At 40.6% G+C, this 22064-nt stretch overlaps 2 protein-coding genes across 2 annotated transcripts in view; one reads left to right on the plus strand and one right to left on the minus strand.

Moving 5' to 3' along the window:
* The window catches only part of fancm (FA complementation group M), a 65056-nt gene that overhangs the window by 35557 nt on the left and 7435 nt on the right, over positions 1-22064 (minus strand). The gene's annotated exons all lie outside the window — the stretch shown is intronic.
* Positions 5153-20823, plus strand: soul3 (heme-binding protein soul3). Its single transcript, XM_063183453.1, has 5 exons — positions 5153-5660; positions 12981-13075; positions 14017-14158; positions 16592-16775; positions 17890-20823. Exons 1-5 carry the CDS (start codon positions 5408-5410, stop codon positions 18059-18061), a joined length of 846 nt encoding a protein of 281 aa, XP_063039523.1. The 5' UTR covers positions 5153-5407; the 3' UTR covers positions 18062-20823.

A 22064-nucleotide genomic window follows, 5' to 3' on the forward strand; every position in this document is an offset into this window, starting at 1 on the left:
GACAAACACCCTCAAACCATAATGATACCACTTTCATGCATGATGGTGAGGAGGGTGTTCTTGGGATCATAGACAGCAGTACTCTTTCTCAAAACACATTGAATTGTGTTAAAGGTGCCCTATTATGCTATTTAGAATAACTTTCATTGTTAATATTTTGCTTTACTGTGGTTAGTGGAGTTAATTTCGAATGACCACTTGTTTTCATGTCCATTATTTTTTATCATTGTGTACATGCACCCTACGCCGCCTGTTTGAAACGCGTGGAAGTGCAGAATGTTAGACCGTCAACATTCTGAAATCTCGACGCAGAGATTCATCAAGCATTCTATTACTAATATTACGTCAGCAGCATAGCTGCTTTTGACCTGGAATCCAACTCTGTAGCCAGTGGTGTAGTCTACTTAATTATGGTGGGTATACTGTATATTTGAGCATTTTTTGAAGTGGGTATACTGTATATATTTGTTCTTTTCAAAATAATGTATCAATCAATTTTAAGTGGGTATACTGAAATCCCTGATTTGAAGTGGGTATACTCCGTATACCCGCGTTCTACGTAGACTACACCACTGTCTGTAGCCTATGTCTAAAGTCAATAGTCCACCCAATGTTCACAATAAATCTGAAAAGGACGCATCATAAGTCCCACGTTATGTTATTAACCATTACTTTTGAGGGCCTTGCTGTGTTATTTGCTGAAGGAAGCCCATCCCTATCCAATGCGAGTCTTCTGTGCATGGGTCCGTTTGATTTCAAAATCGCTTGGGAGAATTAGGCTACCATATATCTGAGAAAGGTTTGAAAGGTGCTAGGTAAAGGCTATTACGTCAGATTTGTGGTTTCATCAAATAATATGCATTGCATATGATGCGTAATAACGCGATATTGTGGCCATATAAAAAAAAAACTAAGTCACCTGCGCTGTCTTGTTTATTTCTGATATCCTGCGCCGAAGTCATCTTTATCTTAAACATTATTAACGCAATAGAAGGGGGCTGATTGGTTAAGCCACTGTCTAGCCTGCATACAGGCCTAAAGTTGAAGTTATCAGCCAAGCCAAGTGTCGCGCTGGTCGTAGATCTGCTGTTGACAGGTGGAAATTTGGAGACACAAAGAATATTCTCGGGGAGGATTGAAATCAGATCACCTTTCTTTGTTAATGGAAAGTTAACCTTCACAAAATGGGCTATCCAAGAAGCTAATCATCTGCAATTGCTGTACACAGTTCAAATGATATTTATTCAGCGAAGTTGTGAATATTTCTTTTCTTCGCTCCCGCGGCAGCCCCTTGAGCTCTGTCTGGCTGTCAAAGACGCAATCCGAAATTGAAAGAGTGCGCCCAGTATAAGACAAGCGGCACGACTTGTCGGACTCAAACCTATCAATTCAACACCTTTCAGTGATATCGTGACACCCTATTTGTGATATGAACTCCGTGTTGAAATGCGTCCTGTGGTCTTTTTGCAAGCCAGACTGAATACTGAGCGCAGGCGTTGCTGCTGTTGGCTTTTAAAGATTAGTTCTTGTTTGCTCGTTGTCTGTAGGCCTAATGCACAATGGCGATAGGCTATGCTTCATAAAAATACATTTCAGAGTATTTTCAGGTGCATGGTTTCATTTTAGTAACTGCATTTCTATTCAGTCCCCGGCAGAAATGACGCGCCCGGTGGACTGGTTGCGCAATGGGCTGTCCTCGATGGATTGGTTTCATACTGGGTCTTATAATAACGCCTAGGCCTATCTCTGTTTCGTGATATTTCTGTTCGCGTTTATCGACAGGACAGGAGGTTTTTATTTTTATTTTATTTTTTACAATATCCGTTTCAGTTTCAGTTTCATTAATTGCATGCCGCCCAACGACGCGACCCTTTTTTAAACGACGGCAAGCCAATATCCACGTTACTGTTGCAGATATGATGAACAAAACTCTGTTGCATTTTAATTACTGAATTGTAGCCTATGCATAGCCTATACTAACTGGCTAAGCGTTGCCAACATTGCTGATGCAAACGGCTGCTGGTCATGTCGTGATATATACCTATTTGGATAAAATCAGCGCACGTCTTCTAATTAATGTTATGCTTCAAGAGGCAATAAAAGTGTAGGGTTTTCACATCTTAACAAACAAAAGTTAGTCTTGCCAACAGCATATGCAAAACGGCCCTGAAGCGAATAGAGAGAGAGAGAGGCGATTCGAGTCTTTCACCCACTTGGAAGTGTTTTTGCGCAACTTGAGTTAACGCGCTATGCCTGTTTTCAACCTTCCTCATTCAACTGTTTCTGACCTATTAGCCATAGGCCTACCTGTATTTTATCAATGTAAAAAGCAGCTTTAATATCACAATCAAAGAAAAAATATATAACTTGGGCCACAGGTGAGTGTAACCTACAGCCTAGACCGATGCTATAGCCTATTAGACGGAGCTGATTTATGAATACAAAAAAAGGCATGCGTAATGGAATCAACTTCTGGATGGCGAAATCCTACACATCCTGGTAGGCTACACTATTCTTGTACACTATTTTGTACACTGAGTGGTGTATTCACAAATAGGATACATCTCATCACACTACTGTCAAATTCAGATAGGCTATGTGGCTGCGATGAACAAATGCGCATTAGGTCTACTGTCTCTGCAATTAATAAATGGTCTGTGACATCGTCAACACTCCATCCCATAAGTAGCAATGTTAGGTACAGCATGACGTAGACCCGTACAGGAAACAAAAGCTATAGAATGTTGAAAACCCAACCACGCGTTCTCTGACAGTTGAGAAATAGCGTTCCTGCGGCAGAGAAATTCTCCCCCAAGAGGCCAATTTGTGAAATGCAGCTTTCACCAAGCTTTTACATACAACAGATGCTGTGTAACCCAATAAATGGGTAGTGGACATGAAAAAGCATAATAGGACCCCTTTAATGCCAAACAGCTTGATTTTGGTTTCATCTGACTAGCATCTCCTTGTCATATCCTAAACCAGTCTGATGTTCGTTGGCAAACCTCAGGTGGGACTGCACAGGTTCCCTCTGAAGCAGGGTAACGTGTGCACTACAGGATTTTAAACATCTGTGGCATTAAGTTCTACCAGTAGTTTTCTCAGTGATTTTGGTCCCAGTAGCTTTGATATCATTGCCTAGTTCATCCCGTACAGGTCTAGGGTGCTTTCTTTCTGTTCTCATGGTTATCAAATCCCTACAAAAGGTCAAATCTTGTATAGAACCCCAGACAGGCTGATGGATAGTCATTTCGTATTCCTCACATTTTGGAAGAAATGCATCAACAGCTGGGTCATTAATACCCAGTCTCTTTCTTGTGGCTTTGCAGCCCATTTAATCTTTGTTCAGGTCTAAAATCTTGTCCCTGATATAATTTGACCGCTCTTTGGTCTTTCCCATGATGGTGAGGTTGGAGTGTGACTGATTCACTCATACTATGGACTGATTCTGCTGATTAAATGTGTCTTTTATGCATGTTAGTATGTACAGGTGTCTTTCATTCAGATGACAAGTTGATTGGAAGTGCCCATCTGGTCTGTGGGCCCGGAACTGTAATCAGTTGGCAGGGGATCAAATACTTATTTTGCTTGATGAAATGGAAATAAATTAATACATATTCTCTTCAGTTAATTTCTGGATTTTCTTTTTGATATTCTGTCTCTCCATATTAGAATACATATTATCATAACATTTATTGACTGATCATGTCTTTGTTAGTAGGCAAACCAACAAAATCAGCAAGGGATCAAATACATATTGGACTCACTGTATGTGCATGAGTGCTGCTGGTGTTTGAGAGCTGTTTTCATTTATGGAAACATGAATATCTATATGTATTGCTCTACGAATAATGGATATGTTACCATTACTCATTCTCCTTTATTGATGGTTGTATTCTGTTCTAACTAATCACACACCTAAAGCCAATGATGATTTTCTGAACAGCGATTCAGCGATTAAGTATGACACTTGATCTGAACTTGATTGAGCATAAATGGGGAGCTTTGAAGAGAGGTGAAGAGGTACCACGCACTGATGAAGGCTTGTTAGCCGAAACGCGTTTGCTTTTTGGACATGGTGGTAATATAAATAAATAATGAGACGCAGTTTGTGAGTGCGGATTTCTTCTTCCTTGAGCTTTGAAGAGACAAACTGGGCATCAGTCTGGGGTGTACTCACTTTGACACCACCATAATTTTAATAACAACAAAAATGAGAAAAAACAGGTCACTTAAGCTATGCAATTTAACTTTAAATTGTCTGTGCTTCACAGATGTTGTATTGAACTTACTCAATGCATATTTTGGAAATAACATGTGTATTTGTTGAAATATTGTTCAAAATGTTTCTTTTCAAAAGGGGTGTACTTATTATTGCTGTGCACCGTATATACATATTGGTAAATTCTGTAATAGTAGTGCTTTTAATGAATCAGACAGTAGAAAACACTGAGCTAACAAATCAAATGTAGTGTTCAGGGCAGGCTACGACTTGTGTGTGACAATAACAAGTAGCATACAGTGCTCAGCAATAATGAGTACACACCCCTTTTGAAAAGTAACATTTTGTACAATATTTCAATAAACACAAAAGCTATTTCCACAATAGACATATGCATATGTTCAATAAGCTTAAGCAAACTATGTTTAAGGAGAAACATGAAGTCACCTAATTAAACTTACTTTTCTGTGGTAAACTTCAGATGTTGTATTAAACTTACTCTTTGCATATTTTGTGAAATTGATTGCATGTTTATTGAAATATTGCTCAAAAAGTTACTTTTAAAAAGTAGGCCTACCCATTGCTGCGCACAACTCGGTCAGCTTGAAACATACGCCAGGGGTCGCCATTGTCTGTTTAGAAACGTTCACCAAAATAACTTTTCCTCTACATAACAAAAGCCATTTACATTCAGAAATGTATTTTTAAAGTGGGAACTTACAAACGCCCTGGATTATGGGAGAATAGAACTATATTTTTGCATAGGCTACTGCAATGAACATTAGTTTCTTGGTAAATTGTTGGCTTATGTTGTGCAGCTTCTTCTTTTTTTTTTTTTTTTTTTACCAATTCCGAGAGGGGCGGGGGATGGTCACGTGGTCTACCATCTGCTCTTATAAACAACAACTTCAGCAGTCCAGTGTGAGCGAACGTCATGCACGGTAGGCCGCTAGACTGGGGTTAGCGATAACACGCAAAATAGGATGTTTGCATGTTGTTAAACTGCATACGAAGTTCAACACAGCGATGTAACGACGCGTACGCCGTAAATGGCTGGACTTGGCGATTTCAACTCTCCGACTTCTGATACATTCACTCATAGAGACGGTTGAACTATATTTAGTTACTGTCGGTCAATCGCATTGATATCCACGGACGAAGAAGATAAATACAATCGGAAGAAACATGGACCAAGGTGGGTGTCGTATGAATGGTGGTAGAGGAGGCGATGGTCGTGAGATCAACGGGCCAGGCATGGGATCCCATTCCGGGGTGATAACACTGGAAGATCTCGAGTCTATGTCGGAGGACCAGCTCTCAGACTCCGGCAATGGGAGTCTGGAAGAGGGCGAGACCATGGAGGACGACGAGGATCAGGACCGACTGCTGCACTATTGGCAGGACGTGGCTAGAGGACATCAAGTAGAGGTTCCTGGAGGTAAAACCCTGAGTGTTGTATTGGTGTGAATGCTCCTCACGACCAGAGTTGAGGATTTAAACATAGTGCTGCTGAGTCCTACGTGCACAATTGAATGACGTTTCCTGTCCGCTTGAAAATTCCCTGCACTATTTTATCGACCGACCCACTGTCACAAGATCCAAGCAAATATGCGAGGTTTGAACAAGCAGGACCACCGTTTAATTTTATTCTCTGAGTATCCAGTGACAATTGACTTTTGCTATTTCGTGTCAACCCGTGCATATGCCTACGCTCCGTTCTTTTACCGACAAGTTTCCGACCAATGTCGGAATACATCCCACCGTTTGGCCGCCATTTTTCCCTTCAAGAAAGTAACGTAGGCTACAGTTCCAATACAATAGTCTGCCAAAATGATTGTGTAGTAGACTATGGTAATGTTGTTAGTGTTTTGACAAATTTAAGGAATGTCTTCATCAGCAGGGAACTAGAATCGTTTTGCATTGCCTCAGTGGGGAAACTTTAATATGTCAAGTCTTTCCATTCGCACGCACGCATAGTCTGATGTGTGTGCGTGAAGCTCACCGTCCTCACTTCCGGGCTGTGTTGATGTTGTTTGTTGATACTATCGATAATGATACAGCAACAGTCCCATCAGTTTTATGTGCTTTGCAAAGCCACCATGTGCAATGCTGTACAAGTGCCATACTAAACTAGGATGAACTTCATGTATGTTCGTGAACTTCTGTATCTCTTTATCCTTTCCAACTGGGCAATTAATGCACTAAAGTAAATCTTTTAGTTGTAAGGAAATGTGCTTATTTCGAAGCACTAAAAATGTGAAAATAAGCTCATTTGAATAACAATAACATGACCTGGATATTCATCATTACAAGAGAAAAATAGCTTGTTTGAAATAGAAAAAAAAAATTGAGTTTCTCTCAGAGAGCAAAAGTAGGCCACACATTAGTGTGTGGTGCTATGGGTCCCCTTTGCGGTGCTAAGCCACAGATTAGTCTATGTATGGGAAACACTCAGTGGTGTTGGAAAGAAAATCTAGCCTACTCAAAACAAATGACAAAAATAAACAAAGAAAAATGCCAACACAAAAAGACACTTGTAGACGTACCAAAAAAGTATAGAATCAACCTCTACATTTGTTTTGAGTGTGTGTTTAGTTGCATGCGAGTCGCAGGAGCTCAACCCAACCTCCTGTGTTCCCAGCACAGCAGGCTGACAGTCAAATTACAAACCTCTGGACACCCTGACCTACTTCCCCGTGTGACTCAGCCAAGCAGCCGTGCGTGGTATGGCCGTAGTAAAATAGCTGGGGGGCTGGGAAGAGGGATTTGGTGGCTAAGAGAGGGAGGGGGGGCTCCAGAGAAGACCGGCGGCTACTCGTTTGTTACTGGTTAGCAGGTTATATTTGGCTTGCTCAGCCACATGTTTTTTTGTCCATGTTTAGTGGAGTAGATTATTAACAGTAATTGTGTGCGCTATAGTATTGCAATAGGACTAAACCACAAACATCTACGGTATGCTGCCTCGGTGTAGTTACACCAGTGTGGTGTTAATAACTCAGACACACCAGACAGCTAAAGTGTCTGCAAAGCACCATAAAAAAACACAATACGAATCTAGCCTGCCATTCAGACATATTTACAACACTTTCCCCTTTTCTCACAATGACATTATAAATCCCTTGGTGCAAATAGCAGAGATGGCAACAGGTTCATATTGCCTTGGGTCACGCACACAGACACAGACACACACACACACAGACACACACACACACACACACACACACACACACACACACACACACACACACCTGTGTTGCTGTTTTGAGGTGAAGTCAGTGTTGTCTCGACCTACTTATTGAGACAGACTATGGAATGTTGCACTAAAAGAACAAGGACTGTGTGTGTGTGTGTGTGTGTGTGTGTGTGTGTGTGTGTGTGTGTGAGAGAGAGAGAGAGAAAAATAAGTGCGGAAAAACCTGTTAAAATATTGTTCAATATCTTCAGTAATTGGTAGCTGACACATTTGGAAAAGAAGGTGCTGCATCTACCCATGAAAAACCTTCCCTGTGGACAATACACTTTGTTTAGTGTGGTTTCAATTATCTGTATCTTTTCTAAGTACCCCTGCAACTGCCAAATTTGTGTCAGTAGAAACCCTATTTTAAAGTGTGTGTGTGTGTGTGTGTGTGCGCATAACTGATAGGCTAATGTATCGGCACATGAATGAACAAGCATCATGTGTGAGAAGTTGGGAACACTTTTGTGTGAATAGACAGGCTGTAGCGATACACTCAATTCACGATTCAGCTCGTATCGTGATATTTGACCTATGGCTCTATACACCCCACAATTTTTTTAATGTATCTTTCAAGTAATCAATTTGCTTTTTCCTATTTGCCAACATTGTAAGATAAAAAACTAGTTATAAAGTTAGTTATAACTTACAAATAGTTTATATGTACAATAGGTTACAAGAGGCTACCAATATTTTTTAAAAGTTTAAAAATGGGAATTAAATCCCCATCGCATCATATCGTGTGGTTGTTTTCTGGACTGAGGGGTAACAGAACATTGAAAGAGCGAATCACGATACTGCCTTTTTGCACCGCGATACAGTATCATGACTCTGTGTATCGCAATTTCTCGGTTTGATACAATATTGTGTGTGTGCGTGCGTGTGTGTACGTGCACATGTGTACATGCATGCACTATGGGAGAGCAGCTGCCCGTATAAAGCTCCATAATCTCCAGGGGGATGACACTGAGCACCAATGCTCCACCCTAACTAATGTCCTCATGTCCTGGGAACAAGGGGTGATATTTCCTGTAACCTTTTGTTGGTGTGGGAAGGGTATGGTGTAGGGCTGTAGCGATATTGGATCGAACCGAGAAATCGCAATACTCAAGAGTCACGGTACTGTAGTGTGATGTAAGGAGGCACGATACATAAACCCTTTCAAAGTTTTGTTATCGGTCATTCCAGAAAACAACCATATGATTCAATGTGATCGAGCTTCCAAGCTTCAAATGAGATACATTTCAGAAATCGTGGGGTGTATCGAACAGTAGGTAAAAAAATCGTGATACGAACCGAATTGTGAGTTTAGTATGTCGTTACAGCCCTAGTATGGTGGCAAACAACCATGCGCCCTCACATCGCCATGTGAGAGAGTGAGAGAACTAAGGCATTGTTTGTTTCGGATTGTGTTGAAATTAAAACTTGGCAAAACTCGGAAACATCTACGTGTTGTTCTTAGAAAATCTACATATAATAGGCTGATGTGGCAACAGGGCATAGAGCTACAGTACTGATCAGAAAACTACTAGCCCAATCTACCTTTCAGAAATACTGAGGCGGACAAAACAGAATAAACCTTTGCCCCCGTCCACCAACTTTCCCAGCCAACTTACCTCCCTCTCCCGCTTGTTTGTGAGGGGCATTTAGGATTAAATAGTTCATCAGCCCCTCAAAACAATTGTTGTTGTTGTTGGGAGCTAATTCTGGGACATGAGAACATATCTATTTCTGAGGCCATCGATTATTTTCGATACTTAAGAATGCAATGATTCGATTCAATTCAAAACAATGGTTCTTCTTTTACCTCACAGGCTTTGCTTGTGTGTGAAATGTTAAATAAATCACTAAACGTTGAAATATCTGCATGAATTTCATTTGAGGGGCATCTTTATTATGGCCCGCATTATTATTACTGCATGAGCAAAATAAAAAGCCTCACAAAACAATTGCAATAATTAAAAAAATCGATTAATAACGAGTAATTGATTCTCTTGTGAATGAATCAATTAATTCAATCGTTAACTGTAGGATCGCTGCATCGATTCAAATATATCATTATTTACACCCCTATGTAATGGTAGACAATATTTCAGAAAGTAAAAAGTAAGTTAGATTTGTCATAACACTTCACAGCATTACACAGGGGATGTTTCTGTTTTGTGATATTTTTCCGCTCTTTTTTTAATTTATTTTTTTAAGTCTGGCCCTACGACTTTGTTCCTACCCTAGCAGCTGCCCGGATTACAGTCTAGAACAGGGGTGTCAAACTCATTTTGGTTCAGGGCCGCATACAACCCATGTGATCTCAAGCTCGCCGTACTAGTAACATCATCGCCAAAAACCCTTTAAAGCAGAGGATTTGTTTTCAGTACTATCGCTTATCTTTTCAGTGTGTTTTAAAAGTGTGTTGAATATGTAGAAAGCAATGCAATACTTAGTCCTATGCAGAAATAATTTCATAAATTTCATAATTTCAGTGTCCTACACAACTATGGTTGCCAACTGTCAATGAATAAAATACGGGACAGTTCATTTTGACGAGGGTGTGGGGGTCTTCCCCCAGAAAATGTTGTAAATCTTAAGATGTAATTTCCTGCATTTTAACGTCCTGTGTCCGTTTCAGATCAAATACGGAACCCATAGTTTTACTAATAAATGCGGGACTATTCCATATCTCAAGGGACGGTTAGCAACCCTATAAGTCATACCGGGGGGCCGTATGTTTTGACACCCCTGGTCTAGAAATGTAATGGTAAATGCCTGGAATCGTCAAACGTTGCTGGTGGGTGTCTTTCTAGTGATGCTTGTGCGCAATACAACATTGTGTTGTGTGCCTATGAGTCACTTAAAGGAAGTGGGCTTCACCACTCTGTGTTGCACACTCGCGCGCGCACACACACACACACACACAGACAATCCTGTCTCAATGCTTTCAGCAGAGGGATTTGGCAGAGATTAGCGTAAAAAACTGCCCACCACCACCACCGTGTTGCATAAGAAGACCAGGAGCAAATCAGCATGTGTTCGTCTCAAGCGCCCTTGCGAACATTGGGCAGGACACCTGTCAGAGGGTCGTGGCAAATTACTGCAGCCAAAACGGCATGGTCTGTCGTTTAATGGAAGAGAGCACAGCATTCATTCTTCTGCATCACAGTGTGGTAGAATGGGAAGTTGATACACTTCAAAGTGATAAACTTAACCATAAAAGCACAACATATATAACTTAACAAACATTTCCATGTAAGATGCATTTTGGTTTCTGTCGTTCGCATCATACAAAAACTAAACTGTTTTCACCCTGAGGTTGGTGGGGTACAGAGCATTTTAAAGGCTTAACTTGAGTCAAGGTTGCTTTCTAATCCCCTAGACAGAGAGAACCCCATGGGGCGTTTCAATCATGTGCTAGACTAGAGCATACACCGTGTATGGCAATCATCATGCATTCGTTTAAACATGAGTGTGAGGTTGTGCAGGAGTGGGTATCCACATCCCAACACAGCCAAGGGGTGTAAATCAGAGCTTTTGTGACGATAAGATTTGATATTGATTTCTAAGGCCAGCGATTCGATTATTTTTGATACTTAAGAATGCTCTTTGATTTAAATCAAAAAGTTCATATTTTTTGTGGAAATATCTGCATGCATTTTATTTGAAGAACCTCATTATTACACTCAGTATTATTATTATGGGGTGAGCAAAATAAAATGCCTTACTAAATGAGTGAAATAAGAACAAACATTTGTTCGATAAATAAGCATTAACCGATTCTCTTGTGGGTGAATCGATGAACTGTAGGACTGTAGCTGTAGGATCAATGCAGCGACACAAAACAATTATTATTTACACCCCAAACACAGCACATCCTAAAGAGAGACCCGGACACTCTTGACTCAGTTTAACTGAAGCATTTGGGTCAGATTGATTGAGAATTTCATTTGTTCGGTCTCAGCTTCCTTGCAGCATATTAGCACGGTGCACCTGAAATCATCAGCAAAAAATGGCCATGGCTTAACCTTTGCCCGATTGTACTATTGCTTCATTAAGCAGCTTAAATGTCAGTGGGAATAACAACGTTAAAATAAATAGTTGCTGACGGCAGTATTTTTTTTCTTAGTAGGAGGTAATCCAATTGTATTTTCTATTGTATTGTTACAATCACAGTATCAATCACGCCACTGCTGAAACTAGCTACGCGTTGCGGTCATCATCCGAGTGGCATTTTACAATTTCTCTTTGCTCACATCTGTATGTCACCAGTGTTGGGAGTAACTCATTACAAATGGTACAATGCTAGTAACATTTTACTGTAACCTGGGTTTTAATGTTGTTGAGTGTGGTGGGTCAAAAAGAAGATATTCCTGAACCTGCTAGTTTTTAGGCTGCATGCTGCCGAAAGACCTCCTGGATTGGATGTGAAAGTCATGACTCATGACGAGCTTGATTTACCCTCTAAATTGCCAGAACCATATTGACAGTTATTTTGGTGAGAGTAAATAAAGTAACGCAAAAGTAGTGTAATGCCTTACATTTTAAATATAGTAATATTGTAATGTTTATGAGCAACTTGCACACAAATCCAGCACATACCAACATAAACACAATCAGAAATGGCGAGACCGAAGCCATAGCTGCTATCCATATATTTGAAACAAACACCGATAGCTAAGAAAAGTACGAGGCTCAAAAATAATTCCAAGTTAATCACATAAATCAGCCTGTCCAGTTAGGAAGCAGCACTGATTGTGGATCCATTTTGTCTACTGTTTGCCAATGTAATAACAAACAGGTAGAATTGAGAGGCAAACAACATCCTTTCTGGACCTTCTTTTTGGTCTTTTTTTTTTGCATTCTGAGTAGGATTGGTTGATGCGTAGCTTTTTGAATTGTCAACTCTGTAGTTGGGCTTAATTTTCCATAAGATTTACCGATATGTAGATTATACTGGTACTCCAAGAATGAAAGGAAAATACACCGTCTTATTTCCAGTGGATATTCCAAGTGGAAACCACAAAGCAGCGTGCACTGTCAACAGATTCCCTGTGAGAATAAGTCAAATTCTTCTTTTAACACGCAATATAAACACATAACTGGAACAAACCCTTGATTATGTGTCCATGTACTGTGCAGAGCCCCTATTGAGAGTGAATTGAGGCCTAAAGACTAACAAGCTAAATCCTGAAACCCTGGGCCAAATGCTTTCATTGCTAATTCCGAAACAATACAATTTATAAAAGGGGGACTCAAGTGACTGGAACAATTTTGCACACAATAGCATTTAATTCAGAATGAACTCAATTTACTTCAGAATTCAACTTAATTCTCTTTGAAAACATCATCTTAACACCTCACAATTCACAATTAAATGGAAGTGCAAAGTAAACTCAACAGAACTATTTAATTCTGAATGATTAATTTGGAATTAAAAGCATAATGTAAACGAGCCCAACAATGTCTGCATTTATTTGTAACTAAGTGCTCTTGTTCTGTCTAATTAAGATACTGCACCTTTTCCTCCTACAGACATGGCAGAGCCGATCCAGCAAATCACAAGCAACAACAATGGGGCACACACCAGGGAGCGGGTGCCCTTCGCACTCCTCGGTCGAAAGGAGAAGGCAAGTGGAAAATCTTGTCTCCTGCTGTTTTGAGGATAGTCACGAATGGTAGCGAACATTCAGTGAAGTTTGAGCCCCGTCATGTTGAGGCGCGGGTTATTCAGTGTTCTACCTGAACACGATTTGAGAACGATCGCGATGGTTAAGAAAAACATTCAATCAGTAAAAAACACTGAAATGTTTAATAAAGTAACAAAAGCTGAAATATCTGCTTACATTTTATTTGAGGAGCATCAGTATCCTCACTACTGCATGAGCAAAATAAAATGCCCTCACAATACGAGTGCAATAATAACACATATCAATTAATGGGTTCATAACGAATATAACGATAGTTGAATCGCTGGATGTAAGATTGATGCATGGATGACAATCGATTATTATTTACACCCCTAACACATCCACGTACAACACATACTCATGACACACCGTTGGAGATGTCCCGGTTTGCTTTTTATAGTCTCCAACACAAGTATCATGCTGTAAGCCAGTTACTGTCCGGGCTAAAGCAGCTGCTCTAATAGGTTTACCCAAAAGAAAGCGCTATGAGAAGGTGTGTGTGTGCGTGTGAGTCGTGCGTGAGGGACGGTGTGTGACTCTAGCTGATTCAAGCCACTGTGTTTTCAAAGGAGATGTTTCCAATTGTGTTCCGCTTAAAAACGATACCCCTTGTGTACCACCACAGAACCTACACATTCATTCTGCATAGTAAAAGTGTCCACTAACAAAAGAACAGAGGCTTTTTTTTTCTTTTTTTCTTTTTTATATTTCAACATTTTTTTAAATCATGTCTACTTGCATTAGGCTTTTACTGACAAACTGTGGTTGAGATTACTAAAAAAGTTTAGCTTGATAAGCTTAGTTATCCTGTGTGTACTGTGCATGTATTAAAGGATTACTTATTTCCCTGTGTGTGTGTGTGTGTGTGTGTGTGTATACAGATGGAGACCGTGTACTATGAGAAGCGGCACTATGAGAAAGCCAAGTGGGCCTGCGTGACCGTCTCCGAGGAGACGTACGAGCAGAGCATCTGCTACGGCTTCATGCGCATCATGAGATACATCTGCCAGCAAAACTCAGCAGGTAGCTTTTCGAGAAACTTTCATCTGTAAGCCTTGATTTTGGCAACATGTGCAAAGCTACATGACATACAGTTGTGCTCAAAATGATAGCAATGCCTTTACAAAGTTAAGTAAATGTCAAACTTCTTCAAATAAATTGTACCTCAACGAGCAAAAATGCATTTGGGACACTGCACATGCACTGCACATTCTGTATCAAAAAAGGGAGATTGGATAAGGTCCGGCGCTCCATTAGTTGGATCTGGATTGTCTGTAACCATGATTTTGCTTGCTTGCTGGTGTGTTTGGGGTCATTGCCTTGTTGAAACATCCACTTTAAAGGCATTTCCTCTTCAGTATAGGGCAACATGACTTCTTCCAATATCCTCAAATTGATTGTACTCAAATTGATCCATGATCCCTGGCATGCAGTAAATCGGACCAGCAATGTAGTGCGAAAACATCCCCAAATGATGATGCTTGCACCATCATGCCTGACCGTCTTCACTGTGTACCATGGCTTGAATTCTTTGTTTGCAGGACATCCGACCAGTTGTCTGTGACCCTTAGACCCAAAAAGAACAATGTTAGCTAATTTCAACTAATGGTGGTGCAAGTATCATGATGGGGATGTTCTTGTACTACGTTTGTAGTTGGTCCTTTAATCGCATACCAGAGATCATGGATCAGAATTTGTTAGTTTGTACAGGACATTTTGGAGTTACCAAAGACCGATGTAAACACTGCTATTTTTTGTTCACTTTCTGTGAAATATTATAAATTGAATTACTTTTCCCAATAGTCTTGCATTGAAATAGAATGTGCATTGAATGTGCAGTGTATTCAGAGTGCATTTTTGCTCATGAAAGTACAACTTATTTGAGAAATTTTGACATTTATCAACCTTTGTAAAGACACTGCTATTATTTTGAGCAAAACTGTATGTATTGCATCCACACACCCACAACAAACTAGATTTGATCTAGTTTACTCAAAATTTACTTTATAAATCACAACCAGAATCATGTGCTGTGTGTCCTACTCTCTGTTGTTACGGCCTGGGAGATGCTTGCTGCAGGATATGTGTGATGTGCGCGGGCATGTTTTGTGCATGAACGCGTTGCCAGTTGCCACGCGTATTTCATGTCAATTTTGTGCACGGGACAACACCTGACACAGACGAGTGTGTATGGTGCAAAACTGACAAAACACAGAACTTTCATGTCGAGTCAAACAATGGTGGAAAACATTAATGAGAGCCCTGTTGGCTATCTGCCCCCCTTGACGATACTTCCAGTAGCATGAAAAGAGCTCTGATCATCCCAAAGCAAGTGCACTTGGTCGCAAGTGGCTGCAGCCGTAATTTAAGGCATACAGCCCTACGGCCTAACAGATCAGCTTCTGTACCATGCGTTTATGGGGGATTCTCCAACTTACCCACCCCCTCACCCCCTTTTTGACCTGGACACTTTCACAAAATCATCATCAGAATCATTTCCCAATTGAATTGTTATACTTTGTATTCCCATTCTGTCTAGATACCTGCCATGATGTTGGTTGGTTTCGATTTTTTGACACTTTTCCAGACCAGGTGAAAAAAAAGTCATTTTCCATCACCAAACAAAAATGTGTTTTTAAGCATAAATGTTCAAACATTCTGTACAATAAACATTTTAACAAAAGATTACACTGACCTAACAATTATGTGTTTCTCTGACGCATAACATTAAGTACTTGAGACCTTGTGACTACATATACATTTCGAAACTATATATTTGTCAAGCCATGTATAACATCATCAGCTGTTTCATGTTTTGTTTTTGTTTTTTGTTGTAGTTTTTTTAGGTATGCAGTGCGCTGGTGATGGCATTATCAGTTGATCTGTCTTAAGTAGGCAAACTGACGAAGTTGGCGATTTTTTGTTTTTCAGGCACTGGACAATTCGACCAATAAACAACAAATGTCAGAGTGGCCTCGTTTACATGTGACATTTAATTCAGAATTTAGTCTATTTAATGCTCAAGAAAACTTCATTCATTCTGCTTTGAAAACCTCATGTAAACCCTTAAAAATTCAGAATTCAATGAAATTGCAATGTAAAATCGACAGATCTATTTAATTCAGAATTATTCATTCAGAATTAAACACATCATGTAGGCGAGGCCAGTGTCTTACTTTTCTTTACTTTCCTTTATTTTGATTGACTAGCTACGAACAACTGTCAGTCATCATTATGCTTTTTATTGAGTAGAGTGACTAAACACAAACTGGACACAGATATTTTGGTTTGGCTGTTCACAGGTGACTTGTGCAGTAAAGTATGAGATACATTTAGATATCAGAAAGTTCATTTTTCCATGACACTCTAGTAAATCATAGAATTCATGAGCATGACTCAATGACACATAAACATTCTGCTCTGACCACTTGAACCCTTCTGACATGATGCGTTTAGGTACCTATCTGGGAATGACTCTGCCCATCGTTACGGTTGTGCATACGGATGAGATGCGTCAGGACTTGATGCAGGCCGTTACCATCGCCTATTACCTGCCCCCGCAGTACCAGGCCACGCCCCCACAACCTGAGGACTCTGGCATCGTCATCGAGGACTGGCCGGCCCAAATCATCTACGCCAGGTGAGTGATATGGCTGTGACATCATTGTCCATACATGGGTTCGAAATGTTTGTTTTCTCCTGACTACGCGAAACTGCGCACAACTTCTCCGTTTGTTGAAAACCGCTGTCGGTCAAAATATTTGCTCACATGGTTGGCTGCCAGTGTCTTGCCCCTCCTCACAACACCATGTTGATAAACAAAAAAAAACATCTATAGTAGCAGGGAGCAGGCTTCACTCTGGGTATCATTAATTACTTTGAGGGTGCTGGCCCCAATAAAAACTTTAAAGCAGACCAGAAAAGGGGGCTCGCCTTGCATCAAGTATCTTGATTTACACAGACGCAACCTCTGAAGAAGGGACACGCTGAAACAACATTATTGTAATCTCAGAAATCCATTGTGTGGTTTGGAAGCATGCACATCAACCACTTCCTATTAACGCAGCAAGGCACAATTATTTTTAACCCATTTGAGTCTAGGGCACCTGCAAAAAATTGCCTGCTGAATGCCTGAGCCCTTTTTGGGAAAAGGTGCCCTCTGCCTATTAAAACCTAAATATCTCAGCCTCCGAAGCACATAAAAACATTAAAATAAGTTGCATTTAAAAGCTAGGTCCCTCATCTTGCATTAGAATGCGTTCATTCAGCTCTAACATACCCCCATGTCTAACAAGAAAACTCAAATCTCAAGAGCCTGAATGTGTATGTGTCGCTCCAGGTGCCAAAGGTCAAACAACGTATACATGGGTTCTACATTTTTGTTTTCCCCTGACTGCGCGAAACTAGCCACGCACAACTCAACCTCTGATTGTTGGAAACCGCTGTTGGTCAAAAAATGTGCTCAAGCGGTTGGCTGCCAGTGTCTTGCCCCTCCTCACAACATCGTGTTTACAAACACGGCGAACCCATACGCTGCATCAGGCTAAAATGGGTTAACTGAGGAGACAAAACAATATGTGGCTCGTGATCTCATACCAAAACAGCTGTGTGTTAGTATCTGAGCCGTACTGCACAACCTGACAATTGGGATAGCTCAGTCTTGCCTGCTCAAACATGCGATCAGGCCACATGCTGCTTATTTTGTTCTATAATTAATTAATACATGATGTTGTCCTTCCGTGGCCCACCAATAGGGCTTTCACAGGTCCCACAAACGAGGTGACCATCATCAGTGAGATCCACGCCATGGGGGAGGCGCTGGAGGAGCCGGGCGAGTGCATGGGAGACACCTTCATCATCGCCGGCTACACCAACCCTGCTCACGCCAACCGACAGAATGAGATCTGGTTCCTCGAGAGGCGCTGAAGGGCCGCCCTCCATGTTGTCAGCCTGGTTGGACCAACACGCGTCCCGACCGCCCACCCGTCCGCCCCTCCACATAAGACAATCCCCGTCCAATTCAAGCTGACCTTTATCCCTCACTTAGTGTGCATCCCAATATGTGACCTTGCCTCCTCCACTTGCCTCCTCCACTTGCTTCTCGTCATGATGACATCACTGACAGCAGCATTATATTTCAATATATTGCAAAAGCTCAATTGTAAAGTCTTTTTCTCATTTGCAATTGGGATGGTGAATGAAAAACAGTCCCTCAAAAGTTGTTGAGGCGAGGCTGACAGCTGGGAAACTTTATCGTTTTCTCCACGGAGGAGGGGCCAGGAGGCGGGACGAGGAGACAAGCACAAGTGGAGGAGGCAAGGTCACATATTGGGATGCACCCTTAGTATCAAACCAAAACACCAGCAAGCAGCCGCTTCCTCTACACCAGTGCTCACACTCCCCGTACCACAGACACGGACAAAGGCAACCCTCCCCTTACCAGCTGCTTTAGGAGACAGCATAGAGACATGGACTAAAGGCAACCCTCCCCTTACCAGCTGCTTTAGGAGACAGTATAGAGACATGGACTAAAGGCAACCCTCCCCTTACCAGCTGCTTTAGGAGACAGTATAGAGACATGGACTAAAGGTGTCTGTGGTGGTTGCAACAGCAGTTGACCTGCACCTGAACTTTTGCACACCTGGATGGGAGTTTCCAGAAAATGTATAATTGTAAGTGATCCGAGACACATCGGAATACATGGGGTGGTCTTGTCTTGTCTGGCATCACCAGAAGTTTTTTTTAAGCGGAAAATAAAATGCTGGACTAATGCTGTAGAGGTGAGGTTAGAGGATTGACTTGATAATGATTTAATCAACTATTGCACTTAATACATAGGAACCACCCTAACCCCACATTCACACACAGCCCACAGCTTGAGTCACTTGGATGTACAAGTCAAGTCAAGTCAAGTGTACTTTATTGTGAAAAATCTACTTAACATGGTTAGCACAGACAGAGAAAAGAGAGAGGGATGGACAAGCACAGACAGAGAAAAGAGAGAGAGGGGGAGAGCGAGAGAAAGATGAAATACAAGAGCCAACCTTCAGCCCGTTTGCCCCAAAACCAAATATTCCTTTTCTGGCATGTGTACAAAACAGACATACCTCTACGCTTTTCCTCGCTCTTGTTGAATGCTGTGAATACACTGTCTTTCTCGCTTTCTCACACACGGCTTCTGATATACCTCCATCAAATAAACAATTTCTTATGTCACTATGTTGTAGGTCAGTGTTAGTAAAAATAATAATCAAACACTCATGCCAGCAAACCAGGGAGACACTCAGCTAGTGGATACAGCTATTTGAGTACGGGCTGTGTGTAAGTATGAGTGAGAGAGAGAGTCATAGCGCTATTTTTGTTCACTATTTTTCAAGGAAAAAAAATCTATTACATAAGAAAATATAAAACACATTGGTGTTTCTATTCGCTGCGTTGAAGTCTAATGTCTTCATGATGTTTGACACAAATTTTGTGGAGTTGCAGCCAGAGAGTTTTTTTATTTTTTGGAAATTTCTATCTGTAACTTTTTATTAATAATAAGAAGTGACATCCAGATAAGTAAAATAATCAATGTTGGCAAGATTGGGCTGGCCTTGAGCCTTTGCACTGTGAGACAAGATCATCATAGAAACCTTGTTGCTTAATGCGGTCATCATCGGAAATGGACTTGCTTTTTTGTATTTGATATAGTTTGCTCTGGCTTGTTTCCTCATAAGGATTTCTGTTTGAAAAAGGACAACTCTTAATGAACATTTCTGCAACACGTCACCAAAAATTAAAATATTTTGCCCCTTTTGTGCACATTCATCAGCTCTGCATGGTTTACAGTTCCAAACTAACGCATTCTGCATTCTGCAAACAACATGAGTAGTAACTGGAGTAAGAGCTAAGTCCAAGCTCAAAACGCATCTCCTCTTCATCTGTCTCATATTCACATTGCTCAACAACAACAATACAATTGTACTGTACTGTATTGTTGTATTGTATCAACAACTGACAAGTCAATGCCAAAACGACCACTCTTACCTAGTCTTGACCATGTATGTATTATTAGGCTTTATTTGCAACGTCAGACAGACAGGATTTCAAAACATATTGCCATTCACTGCTGGACGGGTCTTGGTTCTCGCGAAGAGAGAGAGTGGGCATTTGGCCCCATGACTACTACTTTTGGGAACACTTTATTTTAGTGTTACATCTATTAGCATTAATACATACAATGTTAATGCCTGTATATACTGTATAAGTAACTTGTAAGGCATGTACTAAGCACAATCAAACATTTGTTAGGCATGTATTTGCAAATATCTTGTTCATGCACAATTAGGGATTTATTACCAATATAACCTTAGTAAGGAGCTAACAAATGTTTGATTTTGCTTAGATCATGCCTTAGAAGTTTCTTATACAGTTATTAATGTTGTATGTATTAGTGCTAATAGATGCAACACTAAAATAAAGTGTTTTTTTCTGCTCCTGCAGCTGGTTATCTGGGATCATTGAGCTAGACACCCCCTACCCCCCAAACTGCAACTATTTTTGTACAAATGTGCTGTATCGTGTCGTATATGTCAGGAAAAGTGTATGGAATCAGAGTTAACTGTGAGTTTGTTGATGATTTTGTTAATGTTCAGTTCCTTTCTGTATCCAAAATAAATACGATCATGAACCTGAAGGTATTTTTATTGCTCGTTTCTGTGTTTTTTTTGTTTTGTTTTGTTACGCTGAAAAAATATTCCAGGCTATTGTAATAGTCAGAGCAGAGGGTTCTTTGAACTTGACTAAGAGGCCATTTACACATAGCCGGGTATTTTGAAAAACAAGAAATGTTCTTAGGAAAATATGGCATCTTCATTCATACTATCAGCAAATCCACAAATAAGCTACCGGTAAGTTAAATAAGCTGCTAAGAGCTGTCATAAATAAGTTAAGCCTGTGCTCGGTAAAATGATGCCATTCAAGTCTCCGTTTTTCTTTGTTAATACCCATACCTTTAACAGATTTGTTTTTCTTTTTAATCTCTGCTTTTGACAGTTTTTAGAAAGATTCCTTTTCAGAGGAAAAAAACTCCGTTTGTGTATAAACCTAAGGCACAAACGAAGGGAAAGGTATTCATTTATGAAAATGCCCAGGTATGTATAAGCAGCACCTAATAAGCATTCCACACCATTCAGGCGCTGCATCATCATTACATTTTCAACTTCAGTCATCATAAGCTCCCCCAGTCTCTTACTAACATACAAACATTATATACACAATTCTCAGGCTGAAGTGAGTCTCACTCTCAAATGTTACTAATGGAAAAACAGTGAGCATGCACATCTACAAGCATGTCAGTCTACATTCAGTTTATGTATGGATCCATCATGTGCGTGTGCGTGTGTGTGTGTGCGTGCCGTGCGTTTGGTGAGACAGAGGAGGGAGCTTAGCCTGTGGTAATGAGCTCATGTCATGTGTGAAGTGAAACAGGGGCAGGGTGGTGTGTGCTGGGAGACTGGACTATTTAAAACACAACAGCCTTAAAGGGGACATGCACTCTTCAAACACAACACAGCCTTAAAGGAGACATGCACTCTTGGCAAATTAGTGATGATGATGATGATGACGATAATATGGGCAGTAAAAACGTGTTCATCCAGGTCCTTTTTCACAAAATCACATAATGTTTAAGAAGCTCAACGTGCTGCTTTTGGATGCGTGTGGTCAGTGGTGCTGAAATAATCAACTTGTAAACTTGACTGACATGCTCATAGACTGCTGCACTGCTGCCAAGCCAACCATCACACAGTGGCAACAGAATCCCAAATCAAAAAACAAGATGCCATCTGGGTACATCCATCCATTCAGAATCCTCCTAGCTACCGTTTCATTTGTTTTTCTCCTCCACAAAAATACAAGAAATGCATGACAAATCAAAAACAACCGC

The sequence above is a fragment of the Engraulis encrasicolus genome, chromosome 19 (assembly GCF_034702125.1).
Source record: "Engraulis encrasicolus isolate BLACKSEA-1 chromosome 19, IST_EnEncr_1.0, whole genome shotgun sequence".
Classification (NCBI taxonomy): Eukaryota; Metazoa; Chordata; class Actinopteri; order Clupeiformes; family Engraulidae; genus Engraulis; species Engraulis encrasicolus.